General features: G+C 36.0%; 1 protein-coding gene across 1 annotated transcript in view; it reads right to left on the bottom strand.

Annotated features, from left to right (window-relative positions):
• The window catches only part of IscU (Iron-sulfur cluster assembly enzyme), a 76,999-nt gene extending 55,370 nt beyond the window's left edge, over positions 1-21,629 (bottom strand). The window contains exon 1 of the mRNA XM_090408995.1: positions 21,473-21,629. Coding sequence (XP_090265121.1) covers positions 21,473-21,565 — 93 coding nt within the window. The 5' untranslated portion in view covers positions 21,566-21,629. The remainder of the gene's footprint in view (positions 1-21,472) is intronic.
• Positions 21,630-25,830: the final 4,201 nt, after the last annotated feature.

The following is a 25,830-nucleotide window of genomic DNA, read 5'->3' as shown; positions in this document are numbered from 1 at the left end:
GGTAGAAGTTGCCAGAGAACAGCATTTCTCTTCACAACCATCCACCAGCAGCACCGACTCTCCCACTACAGAGCTAAATTAGCTGTCACAAAACATTTTTTTATTTGTAAAGTGTTATTTCAGTTTGTTTTTATATTCTTTTATATATTTTTCATACTTTTATAGTTTATATCCGAGTAAATATTGCTGCATGATGTTTCATTTATAAAATAATACTGTGTAAATAATATACATATCTGTATATATATATACACACATATAAGAATAATAAATATTGCAGTTTCTTACGAAGCTAAACTTAAGCAATTTACAAATTAGACTTATGTAAAATTCAAGTTACGTAAAGTTTTACGGAATGCATTACTTACATAACTCAGGGGTTACTGTACTGTAGTCCTTTCATTTCCCATTTTCTCTCATAAATATCATCAATCAAATTCCTAATATCCTCAAGGGATCTACAGGATACTATAATAGTACTACATGATTAAATTTACATTATTACTAACTTCCTGTCAACAATTTTCTTCCAAATTAATCTGTTATCAGGAATCCAATAATGTCAAATATTGTATTATTATTACATCACACCTCCAGGGAGTCCAAAGACTCATCGAAAGAAGGCATCTACTCTACAACTCTACATCTCACTACTCCACCATCTACCGCCGACTACCACCACTAGCACTTTCACAGACAATCACAAACATCCTTGCCCACAGCAGGATTCGAACCTGCAGCCTTTTGGCTGGAGAGCAGATATGCTAACCACTCAGCCAACCAGGCCAGCAATATTTCAGTCTAAGGAAATTTCTAACTGCATCAATCCACTTAGATTGATGCCTTCCAATGGATCACTTTTTCCTGTCATTGTAGCAACAAATACTTGTGTAGTTAACCTTTCCTTACTACTAACTATTATAATAACGGAATTAACTCACGTAAATTATTCTTTATTCGTAGAATTTTCACCTGAGTATCACAGGCATCATTAGTACAGGTACAAGGCTAATTAAACAATAACTGTTATATTCACAAATCACCACCTAAGTAGCTAAGGTTAAATTTCCTAAATTTATTTAATTATTATTTTTTAAAATTATTTAACTTTAATTATTTAGTTATTTAATTATTACATAATAATTATTTAATTATTCAATTATAATAATTTAAAAAAAATGAACAATCTGGAATTGCAGAACATGCCATCAACACCAGACAGAGTTAAGTGAAACAAGACAAAAGTCATTCACAAAAGTTCCTAATGGAAAGGCTATACACAGAAACATGTGAAAACATTACTTCACTCCCCTAACCTAAACAGATCCGATGGTCTACATCTTCCTCCCTTGTGGGACATAGTACTTTATAAAGCTGCAAATCTTTCCTACCATTGTATACACACATATATATATTTATATATTAGGAAAACCAAGTAATTTTATAAGCTTGGTTATTTTTACTCCTAATCCCAAGTAAGCAAACAGTTAAGTTTGCACCTGAAACCCAACTTTACAATGAGCTGCCCTGGTGTTGTACCATCTTTAGACTTGAACTACATTTAAGGCGCAAACTTAACTGTTTGCTTACTTGGGATTAGGGGTAAAAATTACCAAACTTATAAAATTACTTGGTTTTCCTAATATACAATATCCCCAAGTTAAAAATTCATTAACACATATATATATATATATATATATATATATATATAAAACAAAATTAAAAATAATTTTTTTAAATTATTATAATTGAATAATTAAATAAATACTATTTAATAATTGAATAACTAAATAATTAAATTTATATAATTAAAAAATAAATAAATATATATATAATAATAATAATAATTAAATAAATTTAGGAAATTTAACCTTAGTTACTTAGGTGGCGCTTTGTGAATATAACAGTTATTGTTTAAGTTAAGGGATATTGCATCCCATATTGATTTTTAGCTGAATATAGAAACTATATAAAATTCCAAGCGAAAGCAAATACCCGGATAGTGCAGCACCTGACCCATTTGGTAGTGCAAACTCAGGCAACTCATAAAAAGAGTGCATCACTATTCTTGGTATTTACCCATAATGTGAACTTAGCTCCTAGGAGCTGTATTACTGTTCTACATTATGAGAGAAGGTCACTACCCAGACCGGTTTCAACCTTATGTATAGATGACGCGGACTCTAAAAATAAGACGATCCCGAAAGATCGCCCAACTCAGCGTTGTTCCACTCGATGACAGGCTCACCCCGTCACTGAGAAGAACTTCTCAGCATTGGCAGGCTCACCCCACCACCAAATAGAAGAGCCATAATCTCAGCGGTGGCCCCACTCAGAGACAGGCAAAACCTACCTCCAAGCGGAGCCTCTCAAAGCCAGATCCGCCTCACACCGGTTTCAACCTTTATCGAGGTCTCATCAGTGAGTAGGTAGACCTAGTTAATACCAAGTTTGTAGCAAACAGAACTTACATCCCTTCTATGAGAATTGCCAAGAAGGTGTCCTAATAAATTACTAATTATATGAAGAGCCAAAGGCTTCAATTTGGCGTCATGAACTTATTTAAGTTAAGGGATATTGCATCCCATATTGTTTCTTAGCCAAATATAGAAACTATATAAAGTTCGGTGATTCCAAGCATAAGCAAATACCTGGATAGTGCAGCACCTGACCCATTTGGAAGTGCAAACTGAGACAACTCATAGAAAGGGTGGAGCAAGATCCAATCACTATTCTTGGTATTTATCCATAATGTGAACTTAGCTCCTAGGAGCTGTATTACTGTTCTACATTATGAGAGAAGGTCACTACCCAGACTGGTTTCAACCTTTATTGAGGTCTCATCAGTAAGTAGGAGTTAAGATCACATTATGGGTAAATACCAAGAATAGCGATCGTAGCTTGCTCCACTCTTCTATGAGTTTATTATTATTCCGAGCAACTCCAAGGAGTCCACAGACTCATCGAGGGAGGCCCTAACATCATGTCAAGAACAACAATTCGACATTCACACAGTATCTATCATACCTTGCCTTGAACTCATTCACAGTCGTAGCACCCACAACAGACTGGCAGCTTATTCCACTCATTCACCACTCTCCAAGTAAAAAACCTAGCTCTAAACACCCCTGCTAACCACATTCTTGCCCAGCTTCCATGTATGGCCCCTAGTCCTCCCACCAGCAGTCCTATTCTCAAAAATATCTTCTGGATTAATCTTATAGAAACCCTTCAGTAATTTGAATGTCTCAATCATATCACCCCTTTTCCGCCTATCGACCAATTTTTGCAACCCACAAATCTTCAACCTGTTCTCATAAGGTTCATTCCACAGACCTGCTATCATCTTGGTCACTCGTCTCCTCTCCACTTCCTCCCCATCACGAAGAAACCCTGGTGCCCATAACTGGGCACAGTAGTCCAGATGGGATCTTATCAAGGCTCGATACAGAGGAACAACAAGTTGTTTGTCTCTGCATGTAAAATATTTTTCAGAAGCCAAGTGATTTGGTGAGCTGATTTAGCCACTTCTGCAATGTGTCCCCTAAACTTCAATTCCCTATCCACCAACACTCCCAAATCCCTGGCATCATCGATCGCCTGGAGTACAGTTCTACCAATGTGATATACTGCTGCTATTCTTTTCACCCCAAAATGCATAACCTTACACTTTGCCACATTAAATTGACATCCATTTTCCCTAGCCCAGTCCTCCAAACTATCCAAATCATCCTGTAAAATTTTGACATCCTGTGCACTCACAATTGCTCTACCCAACTTTGCATCATCAGCAAACAAGTGAACACTTCCTCTCAGATCCTTTCCTATATCATTGATGAACAAATTGAAAAGTAGTGGTCCAAGAACAGAGCCCTGCGGCACACCACTAGTCACAAGCAGTCTTTTGGACTCCACTCCTGAATAAACCACTCTCTAATATCTCTCCATCAACCACCCTCCTATCCATCTCACCAACCCTATATCCATCCCCATCTGCTCCAATTTACTGATTAGAGTTCCATGTGGTATCCTGTCAAAGGTCTTTGCAAGGTCCAGTAGAATCACTGTAAACCCATTACCCTTATCGAGTTCAGCCGTCACTGTGTTATAAAACGTGAGCAAGTTACTGAGGCCTGATCTACCCTTCACAAAACTATGTTGTCCCCCATACAATATCCCATTTTCATCTATCCAATCCTGTATTTTTTTCTTGACTAATTTCTCCAAGACCTTGACAACAATTCCTGATATGCTAATCGGTCGGTAATATACAACAGCAGTCTTGGAACCTCCTTTATGCAGTGGAACTATTTTCCCCTCTTTCCACCCCCTCGGGACTAACCCAGACCCGAGACTCAAATTAAACAAAATAGTCAAGGGTACTGACAATTCTTCAGCCGCTTCATGTACAACACGAGCTGGTATACCATCCAATCCCACAGATGTATAGACATTGAGGTTATGCAATAGACTACTCGCCTCCACTTCATTCACCACAATTCCCGTATAATCTATTGGTTCATTCATTGATTTCTGCAATGTCACCACCTGGATGATATATTCTTGCTAAGTGCTCACTCAGTAACTCAACTATATCAACTGATTCAGTTACCTTCCCTCCCATCGGCATTCTTTAAAATCATTCTGCCATATACATGTTTTCTTTTACTTGCAACATATCGAAAAAACTGTTTAGGATTCTCTTTAGCCTGCATGGCCAATGTTCTTTCGTAATCCTTTTTTGCTTTTCTTACAGCACTCGTTACCCTTCTGGCCTGCGCTTTATACCGTTCATGTGCCTGCCGGTCACCATTCTCCTTAAATTCCCCCCATAGTTGTTTCTTTTTTTGCAGCTCAAGCTTAATGGTGTTATTCATCCATTTAACCCCTACTTGATTTATTATTCGGACTCTAGGTATACAATCAGTCATTGCTTTATGCAAACACTTCTTAACTGCCTCCCATGCACTATCAACTTCTAGCCCTTGCAGTTGTACATGTCATGGCACTGAACCAATCAAACTCCTAAGCTTGTCATACTTACCAGCCCGATAATTCCACATGTACCCTGTCTTAATTGTAAATTCCACACCTTTAGCCACCTCCCAAGTCAAGACCCTATGATCACTCTCACCAATTGGTGGCAATGTGGTCATATTCGTTACAGCCAATTCCTCAGATGCAATTACTAGGTCAAGCACGCACTCTCTGACCCCTAGTATTTTCCCATTACATGCTGTCGCAGATAGTTATCCCTTAATAACCACATAAAATCCAATTCCTTCCTCCCGTGTGTCCTCTCCTCACTCCAATCAATGCAACCATAGTTGAAATCTCCCATAATAATTACCTTCCTTCCACTCATTTCTTCTATTTGCTTGTGCATACTATCTCCACCATGTTTTCCATCACCTGGTCTATAGCAGCACCCAATTGTATATTTTGTTCTGCTAGCCACAATCTCACACCAAATGGCCTAAAATGTGCTCTTTTCTCTATCCTGCAATTCAACTTCTATTCTCCTTGGCTGCAGCTCATCAAATTTTATGGCAAAAAGTAAAAAGATAAGTTTAATATCTCCAATTTCTTCATGATGCAATTTAGATGATGAATAGCAATAGATAGTATGCATCCTTGTTAGTTGTTAGATAGTTGCCTCGGTTTGCACTATCCAAGTATTTGCTAACACTTGGAATCGCCGAACTTTATATAGTTTCTATATACGGCATGAAACTCTTTGAGTTTCTTATTCGGCTAAGAAATAATATGGGATGCAATATCCCTTAGCTTAAATAAGTTCATGTCGCCGAATTGAAGCCTTTGGCTCTTCATATAATTAGTAACAGTTATTGTTTAATTAGCCTTGTACCTGTACTGATGATGCCTGTGATACTCAGGTGAAAATTCTATGAATAAAGAATAATTTACGTGAGTTAATTCCATTATTATAATAGTTAGTAATATGCCTACTCACGGTATTTCCTTACTGAAACTTAACCTTTCCTCTCCAATTCTGTTCAACTGATCTTAAACAGAAAAAGAGTTCACACATTCCTTAATGATAACAAATTGAAGTCCTTTTCTAACATTTCTATTTTTAATATAATGTCTTCACTGATACCATCTGTTCACAACACTAATTGGTATATCAGTGGTTACTTGTCTTGATCAATTGCTTTATTTCTAATTCAACTCTCAGATTCATAAATTAAAAGTGGTTTGAACACTATCTTATATTGCTACTTGTTTACTGGCTAATTTCTCTTATTGCACATAAATTTATTCAACTGGCTCTCCCCCATCATACTAGCTTTGCTTATTCTATTGTCTATGTCCATATTTAAGTTGCCATCATCACTAAAAATTGTGCTCTAAATAGCTGAAAATATTTTACTTATTTCTTTCAGAATGCAGATGATATTTTCTACGTCTTTTTATAGCTGAATTTTATGGCAAATTTTTACAGCAGTTACTTAATTTTCAGGAATCCCGAAGACTTTGCACTAGATTTATTTCCAAGTACAAAAAGTAAAAAGATAAGTTTAATATCTCCAATTTCTTCATGATGCAATTTATCAAAGATGATGAATAGCAATAGTTAGTATGCATCCTTGTCTTACCTGATTTTATATTAACAGCTGATTTTCAACTTAAGTACAGATTATACATTGTTCTGTATAGTTGAACCTCATATAGCAAATGTCACTATAGCAAATTTACTCACGATAAAGTAGTGAAAAGTCTCAAAGAGATACATAGTGCTATTCTATAGAAAATTCTATATTATAACAAACTGTTCACTATAATAAACCATTCCTGTGGTCCCTATAGTGAAAGCCGACTGTGTAATGTTCCATCACACCATATAATTGGAAGGTTTTTGAGCGCTTTTATTATGGCACCTTGTATGAATTTTCAAATATACAAAACTTAAATAACAAATAACAGATCTTTGTTATATTCTCATTTATCAGCTATTCGTTGTAAAGAAAAAATTTCCCTGACAATAGCTATCTAACATACAAAAGCATCTTGCTTTTCCTCCCAGATTTATTATTATGATGATTATTATTTACGGCATCTCCATGGAGTTTGGAGATTCATCGTGTGAGACCAAAATCAATCATCATCATACAAAACCTATCATCGACTAACTTCTCTCCTTGAATCCATTCACCATCAGGGAACTTACAACCAATTTTGGGAATCCATTCCACTCACTTACCCCTCTCTACACAAAAAATCTGGTCCACACACACCCTTGCTAACCACACTCTTACGCAACTTCCACAGATGGCCCCTAGTTCTCTGATTATTTGTCATATATTGAAAAATTTTGCTTGCATCAATTTTATAAAACCCCTTGAATATCTTAAATGTTTCTATCATAACTGCCTTTTCTGCCTATCAACTAAACTTTGTAACCGACAAACCTTATCCTCGTAGGGAGTATTCTACAGGCCTGTCACCATCTTGGTCACTCATCTCTGAATCTTTTCGACCACCTTCTGGTCCCCAAGAAACCCAGGTGGCCAAATCTGTGTGTAGTAGTCAAAATATGGCTGAATCATAAGTCTTATAAAAAGGAATAATAACTTCTTTATCTTTACTTGTTAGTGTTTTTCAACATCCAAGTAATTCGTTGAGCTATTTTACCAACTTTTGCAATATACCCTCTGAACTTTAACTCTTGTCCACTATTATCCCCAAGCCTCATCAACATAATTTTGTTAAAAATGATTGAGACGTACAAACTTCTAAAAGGATCATACAGGATTTCAATTCATGAAATTTTTCAATTTATGGAAGGTGGGGAAAGGATGAGAGAGCATCTTTGGAAGCTGAGAATGAAGGCTGCCAAGAAGGGTGTGAGAGCTAGATTTTTCTCTCAGAGGGTGGTGCGTGATTGGAATGGATTGCCTTTGGATGTTGTGAGTGCAAGCAGTGTGAATGAATTCAAGAATAAGTATGATAGCTGGTATATGTAGCCTTCCTCGATGAGTCTCTGACTCCCTGGAGGTGTCTCTTAATAATAATAATATAATCAATATGATACACCATATGCAACCTTTTCAACCTGAAGTGCATAACCTTACATTTTGCAACATTAAATTGACAATCATTATCCTTTGCTGACAATGCCAATTTATTTAAATCATCCTGTAGGATATCAACATCACTTTTATCAACTATTGCTCTCCCTCAGTTGTTTGCATCATTTAGCAAACAACTGAATATTCCTCTTAAATCTTTCCCTGTGTCATTGATATACAAATTAAAGAATAGTGACCCTAGTACCAAACCCTGAGGTACTCCACTAGTCACTATTATTCTTCTAGACTCCATATACTATCTAGTTTCCCTTTTGCAATTGTTTTCTTAGCTGCTTTTCAAGTAGTCTTGTATAAATCTTATACACTATTATTCTTCTAGACTCCATATACCATATACTATTCTATTTTCCTTTTGCAATTTTTTTCTTAGCTGCTTTTCAAGTAGGCTTGTATAAATCTTATCTGAATTCTCACATTGTTTGATTTTCATTTTTATAGATAAGTACTATAAAATTTCTACTAAATCGATTCACACTTAATTCAACTTCTTAACTAAGCCATCTGAATTACGCAATGCAGCTACTCAAAAACTTTTATATCCTCATATTTCAAAATTTCTGTTTGGACATCAACTACTTCAACTGCCTTTCCATGCATTTCAGGTTTATGATTTTTTTTTCTTTTTCTATCATGTATTGATAAGTACTCCCAACTGCATCTCTTAAATATTTTTTATTAATGCTTGGTCACCGCTCGTTTGATTTAACAATCCTTCAAAGTTATTACCGCAGACATCCAGAGCATCTTTATCTTCCATTTCTGTGGCCTTTATCACTTCAGATCCATAAGTGTTTCAGAGTAAATCATGAGAAAAATATATATAAATTGATTTATTAATTATATTAAGCTTATCTTATTAATTATACTAACTAAACTTATATATAATCATCTCAGACTGTACCCTTTCCTACACTAAGTTTTTTCTACACCACCAGATCACTGTCGTTTTTGTGATATTTATATATTCTTACCAGTCTCCCCATTCTTTTGTTTACATACTGTTATATAAAGCTTAACTTCCTTACATTTTCCTCTGCATTCTCTCAGAACTTCTGCTGACTGACTCACTTGCTAACAACTTTCAATATGTTTTCTTCTACTTCTTTTCTGGGAACTGCTCATAGCAATTAATCCTGCAATATGCACCCCTGGCTGAATCAATATTTTCTTCAGAGTTTGACAATCAGATTCCAAGGCAGGAATAAAAAATAAAGGCCTATACATTATGAAAAAGGGCAAGGGAACTGGCAGTGCCTGGGATCAAGCTGTTTAAGTCTGAGCTCTGGCAAGATTCAGAGGGAGCGGCAAGGGGGCAAGGGAATTCCACATAAAAATGGTGCAAAAACAGAGCCAAAAAAGTATAGACTGATTAGTACCTCAAGAATGGTCATTAGGGTATTGGAAAATTTAGTTAAAGGCAGAATTCAGATATGGGTAGATAGGAATATGATACTCTTTGGTGAGTAGAATGGCTAACTTTCCAAAGACAGAATGCCATATGGAAATCTATTACATAAGTTGAAGCAAATGGAAAATGAATAAGAGGCTAATGGCATAGACAGGTGGGTGGCTGATAGACAGAAACTAGACGGTAGAATATATTGAAGAATCCAGGAGAAGTAGGGCTACTGCTATTTAATTTTGTATATTAATGATGTAGGGAATTATTTCGGAGAGCATATCCTTTGTCTGCTGATGATGCAAAACTGTGAAGGAAAATAGCTAATAAAGGTGATGTAAAATTCCTGCAAGATGATTCCATTTAGTGTGGTAAAATATATATTTAGGCACTTTTGAATGAAAAGATTACATGCCATGTGATATTTTCATGATAGTACTGAATTGCAGAAAATCTATGAGGCTAGAAATTTGGGAGTAATGATGGACAGAGTTGAAGTTCTATAATATATTTATTGCAAAAGTTGGCAAAACAGCACAAAGGATAGTGTACAATGTTTTTTTTTGGGGGGGGGGGGAAGCCAGGGAGAGGTGGTGAAAAGAAAACAGAGATAAGCAACCAAGAAAATGGTGACAGGTCTGAGGAATGCTGCCTATGAGGGTAGAATGATTCATGCAAGATATAAAGTAGTTAAGTTGGCAGGCAAAAAAGGAAACCATAATAGAAACTTATAAGTTACTAAAGGGATTTTAAGAGATTGATACAAAAGAAATTTTGGCAGAGTAGGCCTGCTTATAAAATACACTGCCTGCAGTCTTTGCAAATTTGCTGCTTTGATTGACAGATTTATGATTTATTGGTGCAAGGACAGTAAAGATCATACTGAACCAAAGAAAATTTTATAGCAGTGCAAATTCTCTGCAGTCTTGATTAAATGTACATTAACCTCCCTACCGGCTGAGGTGGATGAAATATCCAGCCCACCATAGCATTCTGCATGGATCAAAACTTCATCGGCATTGTCCCTTTCATCATGCCATTACCTCCCTCCACCGTTAATCCCTTCACGGTTATTTTAGAGCCATTCGTGGATTAACTGTTAGTGTCCGACTAAGTTTGTGTCACCTGTCTTTACTCGCACTGTTTTACTTGGAATTTTCTTTACTGTTCCTAAAATATTTGACTTTTTTGCCTCTAAAATGATTTATTGTGTTTCTTCAAAATTTGAAACGAATTTCACATGTGCGAAAATAATTAATCCTGAAATGACCATCGATCAGCCTTTGCAATGAATCTATTTAGTAGTAGCAAATTCTGCTGTATTTTAAATTCATTCTTCAAATCACTGCAATGGAACAGTTGCACTGGTTGTTCCAATATAGAAACAACTTTTTTCGCGAATTTTCAGATGTTTGCATTGAACATATTATGTCGCGTATTTATATTTTTAAATAATATTTATTGAAATTAATATGACCTTTTGCTTTCTTTCCTAGCAAAATACTGTTATATGGATCATCACATTTCAGTTTTAGAAACGAATTTTTTTTGTTTTGTTTTATGAACAACAAACGATGTTATATTGCATAATTCGGTTTCCGATTGTGAATCTTTTTAGTATCAAAAATTTATATCCAATGATGTTTTAGCAGGGATTCTTCGCCTTTTCTTTTCTTTTTTTTTTTTGTAGGATGCACATTACTATAATATCCAGTGCGTAACCACCGTAGATATGTTGAAAATATAATATGAAGGATATCATATACAGAATAATTCAACATTTATGCTCATTTTGAATATTTGCTAATGCTTACCCCCTCCCCATCCTTATCCTCTCCTGGAATTCAATTACATAACCACTCTAAATTTCTACAGGTTAGAAAACGTTTCTAGACAGTATTCAAAATCTATTACTTCTTTTACCGTTTCGACAAAAGAAATAAGGCAATAAGATTGTTGTACCCTGAAGCTTCTAATTCTGCACTATTTCTTTGCAATCTAAAACCAGCTGTTCTACTGTCTGCTGAAATGATTTGAAATTTTAGAAATACTATGCTATATTTTCACCACATAAAATGTTTATATGCATACCACACAAAAGAAAGTTCAGTAGTATTATTTTAGTTTCTTTTTCTTAAAATAATCTAAATATTTTTACTTATGCTTCTGGGTGCTATATCTGAAGTAATCTACGTCTTAGAAATACTTGTAGTAATCCTCTTAACTGGTGGGAAAGGTAAAGGCTTAGATTACTCTCAGTGCTATTGAGGAAGAAAATTGAGAACGCTTAGCTAGAAGGGACACTAAAGTGCCTCAAGCTATAGTCCGAGATACATCAAGAATGTCGTGTTTTGTTTTCAATTGTTGATTAGTAGACATATAACATAGAAGAAAATACAGACATTTCTTTTACAGGCTGATACAGTATTTATGCTGAAATAAGTTCTTAATTTATAATGATCAGTTTCATTTTTATTATCGAAAAATTATAAATTATTTCATATAATTATCTTGAAAAAGAGGACTTGAATTATTTTAAAAGAAAAGGACCATATACTTCACATAATCTTATTTTTTGGGGAGGGCAGGAAGGTTATATTGAAGACTTATTCAATTTGCATATATTTCAGAGAATTTATTTTATAAATCGTTCGCAAGACAACTGTTTTGAACGTAAATCACTTGGGAAACATGCCCATTCATTTTAGTGTAAATAGTAGCAAAGATTTAGCTACTTTAATAATGTCACTTATCTAAACTAGAAGAAAATATCGTTATATCTGCTGATGTTAGAACTCTTACATAAATAATTTTTCTGGCATGAATTCTCTATCAGCTATAATGTAATCAATCTACAGATTTCTGCCCTCTTGTATTCTACCATCTTATGCGCAGTGATTTCTTCTTTGTACTACAAGAAAAAAATCAGATAGCACAAGAAAAATATGGAGTATTTTCTTTTTCATTGGGTGAATTTACAATGTTCTCACTTTGTGTTTTGAAAAGAAAGTACAAATGATTTTTTTTTCTTACTATTTTTGCCATTAGAACATCTGATACAATTACAAGAGTGGCATTTTACCGTTTTCCTCCCACACGAGAAAAAGAAATATGACAATAATATTGTTGATTCAGTCGAACTTTTATAGTGGAAATTTTTAATACAAAACTTTGTAATTTAAATATATACATATATAAGCAAAAGTATTGCTTATTATAAATTTGGAGCATAATATCTGAACTAGCAGAAAATATATACATATCAATTTAAATCATAACCGTTAATTTTATTTTGTAATGACCAATTATACAGGGAAACCAAGAAGGTGAAAGTGAAAAGAACAGTAGAATACAATATAAAGAAAAAAAATTAGTGATATGTTTAAAGAATTTCATTATTCTTTATAAAGCAAAGTCGCTCAAGCATGTCCTTCAGGAAATCTGGGAAGTATACTTCGAATCATGATTTTGAACAAAAATATAATATAATATCAAACGTCGGCAGCTGGTTTTGTTAAATAATATTTCAAATAATTATTGTGAATTAATTTCTTCGAGAACAAAGAAAATGGTTTGTGGAGTAAGCAATTAGAAAAAAATTAGCAAAAAAATTAAAAACTAAATTGGTTCTGGAATGTAACGCAATATTTAAGTGAAGAAATTAGGCAAGGATCTTTATTTTGTCCAGGCATTAAAATTGTTTTTTACAATAAAAAAGAGAAAATAAAAATAATTTCTATATTTTTAGTTTATCCAATATAACTAAAATTCAGTTACCCAGCATAGAACAAGGAAGTGCATTTCTTGTTATAGGTAACTGAGACACAGCTATGAGCCTGAGATAATCTGATTAAGTGCTCTCTTCAGCGTGAGGGATTATCACACTTTCTAATGGACATGCTGGCCGAATTGCACTTCTTATCCATGTTCTTTCAACATGGTGTATTGAATCGTATCCAGATTTATATAGACGTCCTAGCCGGTAGGGAGGTTAAACCACTTCATAAAAAGTAATAATTCAGGAGGGAAGGAAGGAGAGAGAGACAGAGAGAGGAATCAAGAAAAATTAGCATCAAATGTTGCATCAGTCCATAATGATTTAATATGGCACTACTACAGCAGTAATGACAGACCTTTTTTGCTTACAGTTGTTCTTAATGTTCCACATTAAATATCAGTATTATTATATACTGTATATAATATAGTATATAATAGTGCACCTCCGTGGATCAGGTTCAAATATTCAATATTCATAACTCTAAAGATTCAAAATTACCTCATTATTTCAGGACATATAGTTCCAGAAATATTAGTGAACACACACACACACATGCACACAGATACAGGGTGTTCGGGATAAATTTGACATATTTATAATTAATTATATTTTTCCGTAAGTTACATGTATTAACACACACTTCTCTTCATTTAAAAGTTTGGACCCTTCTTCATTCATATACAAGATGTCAGAAAGGATGGATAGCTGGAACCCACCTGAATCATGGAAGAGAATAACTTGTATCATGATGATTCGTGCCCGCCATCAAAATAAGGATATTACGACTGCTGCCCAATGCTCCCTGAATACAGTAAAAACAATCAGGCATGAACTAGAGACTTGCAATGGTGACTACGAGGATGTAGCAAGAAGAAAGATCCCTAGCAGACGATCTGATTGCGTTCGTACAGCAGAATTCCTCGCAAATCTGCAGGAACAGGTGTTGAAGAACCCTGGCATTGGAATTCGGGCTTTGTTCGTGGAGTTGCTAACTGTAGTCAAGCCCTGGATAACAAGGGTAGCCAATGGTAGGCCGTATGTATGGCAGCAGGATTCGGCCCCTTGCCACACCTCTGGGAAAAGTCAAAAATGGTTGTCTGAAAATTTCTACGACTTCACCAGTCCAAATGTTTGGCCTCCAAACTCCCCAGACCTTAACCCCATGGATTATTTTGTATGGGGGGCAGTTGAAAAAGACACCAATCGCACTTCCAGTAATACAAAAGCCCAGTTAATGGATAAAATTAAAACAGTTTTTGCGGCCCTTCCCAGGGAGACTGTAGCATCAGCTTGTTCGAGGTTCCGAAGCAGAATTGAAGCTGTGATCGATGCTAATGGTGGTTATTTTGAGTAAATCTTGTTGATAGTATTGTAATTAACTCTGCCTGTAATGTTTTTTTGTCAATTCATTAAATTTAATAGATACAAAGAAGATTTTCTTTTTCCTTACGAAACTGTCAAATTTATCCCGAACACCCTGTATATATCATATATATCATCATCACCAGCCATTGTCAATCCACTGCTGAATGAAGGCCTTTCCAAGATTACACCAAAACTGTTTGTCCATGGCTCTCCTTTCCCATGTCACTCCTGCAAATCTGATGATATCATCAATCCACCGTGATTTAGGTCGGCGTCATGGTCATTTTTCCTCTCATGAAATCCAGTCCAGTACTTATTTTATCTATCATTGATCTTGTCTTTGAGCAATATGCACAGCCCATTGCCATTTCAGATGTTTCACTCTTCCTATGATGTCAGAAACTTTGGTTTGATTTCTTATCCATGCAGTCCTTTTGTGATCCAGTCTTGTGATACCAAGCATACTTCTTTCCATACTAAATTGTGGAGTTCTTAATTTTTGAATTTCCTTTGCATTTAATGTCCATGTTTCAGAGCCATATGCAATATAGGAAGAATACATTGGTTTTCTTCCTATATTGCATATGAACTTTTCTTTTCAGGCAAAATGGCAGTTAGCTTTTGAATATTGAATGTAGTTTTTATTATTATTATTATTCAGGCCTCTGGAGTCAAAAGACTCATCATGGGAGGTCCTTCCTAAGAACATAAAGTCTGTCAAGACTCATCGAGGGGAGGTTCCCCCTAAGAAACACAAAGTCTATCATACCACTCCCCAAACTCATTGACCGTTCTCGCCCTCACCACTCTATCAGGCAATGCATTCCACGGCTCAACCACCCTCCATGCAAAGAAACCACTCCTCACCCTCTTGCTCACAGTTTCCTTTCGTAACTTCCAGGGATGGCCCCTTGTCATCACTCCTTCCCGCTGTTCAACCAAGTGAAAGAACTCCCCAGTGTCAACCCTGTAACCACCTCTCAACAATTTAAAAGTCTCAATCATATCACCTCTCCTTCTTCTATCCGCCAAACTCTGCAGTCCACATTCCCTCAGCCGATTCTCATAACTATCCTTGTACAGTCCTGAGACCATCTTTGTCATCCGTCTTTGTATCTTTTCCACAGTTAATTTATCCCCTTCAAATCCTGGGGACCAAATCTGAGAACAATAATCCAAGTGTGGTCTGATCAGAGACTTATACAACGGAATGATAACCCTCTTATCTCTGCAGGTCAGTGTCCTTCTCATAATTGCAGCAATCCTCTGTGTTACCTTCACCACCTTTGCAATATGTCCCCTAAATTTCAGGTTTCTATCAATCATCAACCCCAGATCTCTTGTCTCCCCAACTTCCTCCAGTATAACTCCTCCCATAGAGTATGCAGCATCCCATTGATGTTTCCCAAACCTCAAGACCTTACATTTTGCTGCTTTAAACTGACACTCCCATTCATTTGCCCATCTATCTAGCTTATTTAAATCCTCTTGCAGGGCTACCACATCTGCACTATTACTAATAATCCTTCCCAGCTTCGCATCATCTGCAAACAACTGAATATCCCCTTGCAATCCACTGGCAATGTCATTGATATAAAGGTTAAACAATATAGGTCCTAGTAATGAGCCCTGTGGGACCCCACTTGTAACCTTCTGTCTCCTTGAAACTGCTTCACCATACACAACTCTCTGATACCTATCAGACAGCCAATCCTGAATCCAGTTGACCAATCTGACATCCAGACCCATGTGTTGCAACTTAAATATCAGCTTATCATGTGGCACCCTGTCAAATGCCTTTGCTAAGTCTAAGAAAATTGCAGTATATGCCTTTCCCTCATCTAATGTTCTTGTAACTTTATTATAAAAGGCTAGCATATTGCTAAAACAAGAGTGTCCTTTCACAAATCCATGTTGACTCTCCCAGATAACATTACCCTCATCTGCCCAGTGCTGTATACGGTCCCTCACTAGTTTCTCCAAGATCTTAACAACTACTGTTTTCCAAATGCTTTCCACCTAAGCATCATTCATCATTTAATTTTGTTCCATTGATATCGGTTGTCCCAATTATATGTATTTATCTACTTGCTTAATTTCATCATTATTGATTTTGATTATTTCTGGTTGGTCATAGCTATCGAACATAACTTGGGTATTCTTTAGGTTTATTTTTGGTCCAGCTGTTTTTGGAGTTCTTGGATATATATATACACACACACACACACACACATGGGAGGATCGGCTGTGTTCTCCTACCAGGATCTTGTCTGACTAGCCATCAGTCATGCTTGTAGCATGTTGAACACAGTTATGGAATGGATTTCCGTGGTGGGCTGGCGGCAACCTACAACACAGTCAAAAACCCTGATGGAACTGATATAGATGGCAGTGCCAATATTTCGGTGAAGTCCGGAGGGCCATACCCAGGAAGTCTTAGTATCATGCCCGTGAATCCTCCCAGGAAACATGGTGTCGTAATAAGCCATAGCAAAGTTGATACTGAGTAAAGCACTGGCAGAAAGCTATAAAATGCATCTCCCAAGACGTTATGTGGCCAGTATGGGAGATTAGGCCACAACCCCTCCACTACAATGCCAAGAAGAAGAAGAAAGAAAGAAAGAAAAAAAGGCCATGAACCTCATGGCCAGAATGGGCAAACACTGGATGTAACTAAATTTCCTCAACTATATGACTGCTCTGATCAAAACCATTTATGGAGACCAGAGCATGATGCAGTGGGGAAGCTTTCCCAAATAATAAGCAATGCTGGAATAGCCCAAAGAATTCATAAACATAACAGTAATCAATAAAATCCTCTTTTCCTCTATATAGGAACCTTTAATTATCAAACAGTTAAGAAGAGGAAGATCTTACTATCTTACAGCAAGAACTAAAACATTAAATGGGACATCATAGGTTAAGTGAAGTTCACAGGCAAGATGAATATTTAATAAAACTAAAAAATAGAGACTACTTATACTATTATGGGAAAACTAAAGGACAATACGGAGTTGAATTTCTAATTAAGAAAACAATTGCACACCTTATAGAAGAATTTAACTATACAGATGAAAGAATAATAGAAATCACACTTAAAATAAACTCCAAACTTAAAATCAGCATCATCCAAATATATGCTCCCACCTCATCCCACACTGATGAAGAGATAGAAGCATTTTATGAGTCACTGCAGCACACTCTAGACAAAAAAAAAACAAAAAAAAAAACAAATAGCAATCAAAACTTTATTATAGTAATGGGCGATTTTAACGCCAAAGTAAGTCATCCCATTCACCAAATAGACACAATAGGACCATATGTGTATGGTATAAGTAGCAACTCAGGAATGGCTCTTATAGAATTCTTTACATTATGAATACATTTTTTTAAGAAAGCCCTCAAAAGAAAATGGACATGAAGAAGTCCAAATGGAGAAATAAAAAATGAAATAGATTACATGCTGTGTAACAATAAAGAAACAGTACAAAGATACGTCAGTACTAAATCAAGTAAAAACAGGAAGTGATCACCAACTGGTGAGAGCCAAAGTTAAAATTAAAGTTAAAGTTAAAACCCCAAATTGGAAAGAATAAAATGGCTAAACAACAAAAAATCAAGAAGTTTTGACTTAAAGCCTATTGAAAACAAGAAGAAGGATTACGAAGAAAAACTCAATCAAAAACTAGACTTAATAAATATATTTGAAGACATAAATAAAATAAGCAGAAACCTAACGGAAGTAATAATCTCAGTAGCCAACGAATTCAAAAGCAACAAACAACAAAAAGATCATAAACTTTCAGAGGAAACCTTACAACTACTAAAAAAGAGACGAAATATGAAACAAGACAAAAATTTAATTTCTAAAATAGAATATGCAGAACTATGCAAAACAATAAGGAAAAAGATAAGAAATGAAATAAGATCTTATAACACTAAAAAAATAAAAGAAACAATTGAAAACAATAAAAATATGAAAATACTAAGAAAACATTTATCAGTTGGCAAAAGTCAAATAACTGCAATAAAAAACAAGAATGGAACTATAATAAGGAACCAAGAACAAATCATAAGCAGGCTAGAAGAATTATATAAAGAACTTTATAGTGATCCCTCAATAGATAAATCAAATATAAATAACAGTTGTATAGTAGGTGTCCTCCCGCGATGAGTCTTCGGACTCCTTGGAGGCGTCACGAATAATAACTCTTCTCCATCGCATATAGAATTCATCCAGCCTATTCACTTCAGATGAAATAAAACAAGCATTAAAACAAATGAAAAATGCCCTGGTGAAGCTCTAATTCACAAAGAATTAATTAAATGGGGATGAAATAATACCATTCACCATGTCACAAACTTACTAAATCTATGCCTAGAAGAGGGGAAGATACCAGAAAACTGGGAAAATGCTACTCTGATACTGTTATTTAAAAAAGGGGACAAAGAAGAAGTAAAGAACTATAGACCAATTAGTATTCTCTCCAATCTGTACAAAATTCTCACAAAAGAAATAAACAGGTTAACCCCTCTTCTAGACTCAAATCATCCAGTAGAACAAGCAGGATTTCATAAAGGCTTTAACACAATTGATCATATTCATGCAGTAAAACAAATAATAGAAAAGGCAGAAGAAAACCAATTGCCTCTCTGATTAGCCTTTATTGATTATGAAAAAGCATTCGATTCCATCAAAACTAATGCAATAATTAAAGCACTCCTCCAGGAAATATACCACACTACAACAGCAACAATCCAACTTCACACAAGTAGCAATAAAATATCAATTGAAAAAGGTGTCCGACAAGGAGACTCTCTATCACCCAAAATCTTTACAGCAGTCCTTCAAGAAATATTTAATAATATAAACTGAACAAACCTTGGTATAAAAATTAATAACAGAAACTTAACATACCTAAGATATGCAGATGATATCATAATTTTTGCAAACACTCCAGAAGACCTTAATATAATGATAGAAGACCTATATCATGAAAGCAGAAAAGCAGTCTAAAAATAAACAGAGAAAAAAACTAAAATCATGTTTAATCATTTTGTAACACCAAAAAACATAATAATAGAAAACAATTTCTTGGATGGAACTCTTCATATACATACTTAGGTCATCTCATTGATCTAAACTGTGGACTCCAAAAGGAAATAAATAGGAGAGTTCAACTTGACTGGGGTGGATTCAGAAAACTAAAACGCATTTTTCAAAATAATGATGTCCCACTCTGTTTAAAAAGGAAGACATTTAACCAGTGTATACTTCCAGTCATCACATATGGTTGTGAAACTTGGTCGCTAACAAAAGCACTGGCAAATAAACTAACAACAACTCAAAGAAAAATGGAGAGGTTGATACTAGGCATCACATTAAAAGATAAGAAGCAAAACACCTGGAAAAGAAGCCAGACTCACATCACTGACATCATTCTTCACCATAAGCAACTAAAATGGAAATGGGCCAGACATCTATCCATGAGAGAAGATGTGCGATGGACCACTATAGTAATGAACTGGATTCCAAATGAAGGGAAACGAGGCTGAGGATGTCCTAAAAGAAGGTGGAGTGATGAACTGTCAAAATTTGTTGGGAAAATTGGTCAACCATTGCTAAGAACAGAGAAAGGTGGAAAGAACTGGAGGTCTTCGTCCAGAAGTGGACAGAAAATGGCTGAAAAGAAGAAGATATATACATATATACACATATATATATTTCAGGGCATACAGTTCTATAAATATTGGTGAATACACAAGCATGTAGTTCCATAAATATTAGTGAACACTTGATAACAACTGTGATATGTGTGTAGTGTGTGTGTATATATTAGACTTATATTAGGCGCCAGTCTTGTGTGTATGTATATATATATATATATATATATACACACAAGACTGGTGCCCAACCCCCGAGGTCCAGGCTGGTACGCCAGTAAGACAAAAAAACGTGACATAAAAACGTTTCAAATTTCGGCATATCTTTTTATATATATAGAAAGTTATTTTAACTTGGGTATATCATGTATTCAAGATACCAAGTAATTTTATATAAACTTTGTTTTTAATCCTATTTCCCAAGTGAGCAAACAGACAAGTAAGTGAAGTTTGCACTTGCATGTAGTGCAAGTCTGAGGCAACTCATGGTAGTGCCCACTCTAGACAACTCGTGGTAAAGATGGATTAAGCTCTGATCACTATTCAAGACTGTATTCTTGACTTACTTGTCTGTTTGCTCACTTGGGAAATAGGATTAAAATCCAAGTTTATATAAAATTACTTGGTATCTTGAATACATAATATACCCAAGTTAAAAAAAACTTTCTACATCTATCTCTCATCCTGAGATTTTATTTAATAAGGTCAAAGCACCTTGTGGCAACTTGTTTAGGTAAAATTCATATAAGCTCTGCATTACTTCAACCTTAGCATTGTCTGGTCTGGCTCCCACTGACGAGACCTCAACAAAGGTCGAAACCGGTATGGGTAGTGACCATTGCCTTTAATGCATAGCATCATACATCTCTGCAAGGGGATGTGTTACATTAAGGGAAACATACTAAGGAAAGTTATCAGAGCTTAATCCACCTTTACCACGAGTTGCCTAGAGTGGGCAATACCATGAGTTGCCTCAGACTTACACTACTTGCAGGCGCAAACTTGACTTACTTGTCTGTTTGCTCACTTGGGAAATAGGATCAAAAACAAAGTTTATATAAAATTACTTGGTATCCTGAATAGAGTAGATATATATAAACTGGTTTACTAAACGTAGGTTATCAATATATTGTCACAGTCTCAACTACTTACATTGGCATGATATGAGGCAGACTTTGGGGCAAGAGTAAGCCTATTTCTAACGACAGGACTTAAACTTCTAGATACTGAGCGTAACAACGCCATTCTACAATGCACAAGTAAACAACATACGCAACCAGCTAAAGATGCCCACAAACACACATTGAAAGTATGGCAGCACCATCCAGTGACTAAAACCTCAGTGTTCGTTTATTGAAAACATTTATTTTTATTATTATTAAAACTGGCCATAGCAGTATACTTCCTGTTTCTCTACTAATTACAATGCATGAATAAAAGATCTCTGAAAGTCTAATGTCACAACTTAAATTCATTCACCACCTATGAACTTATCTCTCACTGTCTCTGTCTCCTGGCAATTTAAATTCCCCTCATTTATCGCTTTTTAGCCTGGGGAAAGAACCCTGCTCCTAGCAAGCGTCTGTCTTAGGTGGTAGGAGGGAAGCTCTAAAAAAGTTGCTTTGAATAAAGATGAAAAAGTCAGGGACCAACGGATCAATGGGTATAGCATCTATTCTATGGAAAGAATCTTTGCATCCCTACCACTTCTTGCAGTGACTTCACTTAAAAACCCTAGCATTATTGTGTTTTATAACGAATTCTATGCTACATCAGATAGGTACTCGTCATTTTTTGTAGAGAGAGAGAGAGAGAGAGAGAGAGATGGAGAAATGCAGACTTTACATCCTGGAAATTACAGAGACTAGACAGAATGGGAAATATCATTCTAAAAAGTAGGTAGTGTGCTAGTTTAAAACACCACAAGGCAGCTGTAATACTCAGGAAAGGCCAAGCAAGATTGGTAGGCACAAATGATTTAAAAAGTGAAAAATATGCAATGAGAGAAGATATGAAAGAGTGGTTAGTAGAAGCAAAAATGAGGAGTAAGAAAGCAAAAGACTGTGAGTTTGTGACTCAGTATGATAAGACAGAACTGAGAAGAAGGGCCATGATTGCCAACGAATCAATGAGAAGATTCTGCAGGAGGAAAGGTGTCTAGTTTTTTGATGTATTGAAGTGAATTTTATGGAGGAAAGGATTAATATATGCCCAATGGACTATATTTAAATGGTTTTTTGGATTAAGTTGTTTCGAGAAAGTGCTGTTTATTAAGAGTGTCATAGTGCAAAATCAGGGAAACTAAAGATATTAGAAAGCATGAAATCAAACATATGTCTGGCTACCGCTGTGATAAATGAGTATGTCTACATAATGATTATTCAATGCCGAATGGGATTTCACAGGTTTCTGATTTAAATGGACTGGTAATGACATTACACAAGGGTTACAATGGGTGCAAACTTTGCACTGCAAAGGGATGTAGAAATACATGCACATGAATGCAAGTATCATGAATAAGAGAGAGAAGTCTGTGGCATTTGTTAGCTTGACTTAGACAAAAACTATAAGCATGAGCAAGTTGGGAGAAAATAATATACTTACATGGATAGAATGCGAAGGGAATAGTATTTTCAGGATTAACTGAAGGAATGGGACAGGAGATACTGTATTGTATGATATAGCAGAAGAATTACAAAAAAAAAATTAGGAGTTAAAGAGGAATTTATATGTGGATAGACCAGATGATCAAAAGGAAGATGTAGATACCATATTAGCACAATGAGTACAAGCTGAACAATCATTATGGGAGACTTCTTCTTAAGTATTCTGCAATTGAGCAAGTTCCTTTTTTAGTATCAAAAACTTTCCTTCCGCTCTGTTCTGCTCTGAGGCTTCTCTATCAAGGTTGTGTAACTGTCTCCATTTGGCATGTCATCTAGCATCGTTTTCCTTCTCTGGTTCCTTCTTCCCAGGGTCTTTTTCCTTCTATTTTTCCTTCGATGGCATCTCTGATGATTCCATTTCCTCTCAGAATATGTCCGATCCAGTTTTCCTTCTTCTTTTTATCCTCCTTAACAGACTTCTTTTACTCTGTTTAAGCCCACTTCATTGGTTATTTTATCTGTCCATTTGATTTTTTCCATCCTTCTACAAATCGATATTTCAGAGCTTTCCAAAATCTCAATTTCTTCTTTCTTTAATATCCAAGTTTCAGCTGCATAGAGGGAAACACTCCACACTTAACATTTTATTAGTCTTTATCTTTAGGTTTCTGTCCATTTTATTTCTGAATAAATTCCATTTTCTATTAAAGACATCTCATCCCATCGCTATTCTTGCTCATGTCACTTTGACATCTTCCATCACTGCTAATAACACTTCCTAGATATTTAAATGTCTTTACTTGATTCAATTTTTCCCCATTTATTCTGATATCCATATTTGCTACTTTCCTTGCTATTTTCATTACCTTTTCTTTTCTGATGTAAATTTTCATTCCATAATCGATGCACAATGTCAGTGCCCTTGACCATTTTGTTTAATTTGAGCCTCAGGACTGGGTCAGTCCCAAGGGGGTGGAAAGAGGGGAAAATAGTTCCACTGCACAAAGGTGGTTCCAAGGCTGCTGTTAAAAAATTTTATATTATTAAAAATATAAAAATTAAACAGGAATCATTATCAAGGTATTAGAGAAAATAGTCAAGAGGAAAATACAAGATTGGATAGATGAAAATGGGATACTGTATCGGGGACAGCATGGTTTTGTGAAGGGTAGGTCATGCCTCAGTAACTTGCTCACGTATTATAACACAGTGACGGCTGAACTGGATAAGGGTAATGGGTTTACAGTGATTCCACTGGACCTTGCTAACGCCTTTGACAGGATACCACATGGAATTCTAATCAGTAAATTGCAGCATGTGGGAATGGACATAGGGTTGGTGAGATGGATAGGAGGGTGGTTGAAGGAGAGATATCAGAGAGTGGTTTACTCAGGAGTAGAGTCCACAAGACGGCCTGTGACTAGTGGTGTGCCACAAGGATCTGTTCTTGGACCACTGCTGTTTAATTTGTTCATAAATGATATAGGAAAGGATCTGAGAGGAACAGTTCATTTGTTTGCGGATGATGCGAAGTTGGGTAGGGCAATAGTGAATGCAGATGGCGTCAAAATTTTGCAGGATGATTTGGATAGATTGGAGGTCTGGGCTAGGGAGAATGGATGTCAGTTTAATGTGGCAAAATGTAAGGTTATGCATTTTGGGGTGAAAAGATTGGCGGCAGTTTACTGCATTGGTGGAACCGTGCTCCAGGAAATTGATGAGGCACAAGATTTAGGAGTGTTGGTAGATAAGGAATTGAAATTTAGGGGACACATTGCAAAAATGGCCAAATCAGCTCATCAAATCACTTGGTTGCTGAAGAATACGTTGACAAGCAGAGACAAGCAGGTTATTGTTCCTCTGTATCGAGCCTTGATAAGACCCCATCTAGACTACTGTGCTCAGGTTTGGTCACCTAGGTTTCTTCTTGGTGGAGAGGATCCAGAGGCGAGTGACCAAGATGATAGCAGGTCTGTGGAATGAACCGTATGAGAACAGGTTGAGGATTTGTGGGTTGCAAAAATTGGTTGATAGGCGGAGGAGGGGAGATATGATTGAGACATTCAAATTACTGAAGGGTTTCTATAAAATTAATTCAGAAGATATTTTTGAGAACAGGGCTGGTTTTGGGAGGACTAGGGGACATCCATGGAAACTGGGCAAAAGTGTGGTTAGTAAAGGTGTTAGAGCTGGGTTCTTTACTTTTAGAGTAGTGAATGAGTGGAATGCGCTCCCTGAGTCTGTGGTGGATGCTGTGACTGTGAATGAGTTCAAGGCGAGGTATGATAGATACTGTATGAATGTCAAATAGTTGTGATGAATATGATTTGGGGCCTCCCTCGATGAGTCTAATAACTCCCTGGAGTTGCCCGTAATAATAGTAATAGTAATAGTAATTATCCGAAACCTCCAGGGAGTCAATAGCTCAATGAGGGGAGATATATATCACCTAAAACATCTGTTACACCTTCGGTTAAATTCATTCACACTACATGCACTCCCTCTCCCTAAAAGCAAGCTATTCCACTCACTCACTGCTCTGTGAGAGGAAACCCTAGCTTTCTTCACTGTGTACAAAGTTAACTTCCATGGATACTCCCGTGTTTCCTCCCCACCTTCCCTATAACAAAAAGTTTCATCGGGGGATATCCTATACTACCCCATTCAAAAGTTTATAGTTCTATATCATATCACCCCTCTTTCGTCTGTTAACTATAGTCCCATAAACCAGATATAATCGTTGTAACTCTGCAGTGCACCATTTCAACAGCTTCTTTATCTGCTTGGAATCCGGGGAACCAAACGTGCTAGTAGTATCATGCACTAGGAGTATCAGAAACAAAGGGTAGAGTTTGTAGCATTGGTCAATATGTTGGGACCTCAGATTGTAGGCATTAGTGAGAC

Source organism: Typopeltis vanoorti, chromosome 19 (assembly GCF_054136105.1).
Source record: "Typopeltis vanoorti isolate ZY-2024b chromosome 19, IOZ_Tvanoo_1.0, whole genome shotgun sequence".
In the NCBI taxonomy this organism is placed as follows: Eukaryota; Metazoa; Arthropoda; class Arachnida; order Uropygi; family Thelyphonidae; genus Typopeltis; species Typopeltis vanoorti.
This window is presented reverse-complemented; position numbering and strand designations above follow the sequence as displayed.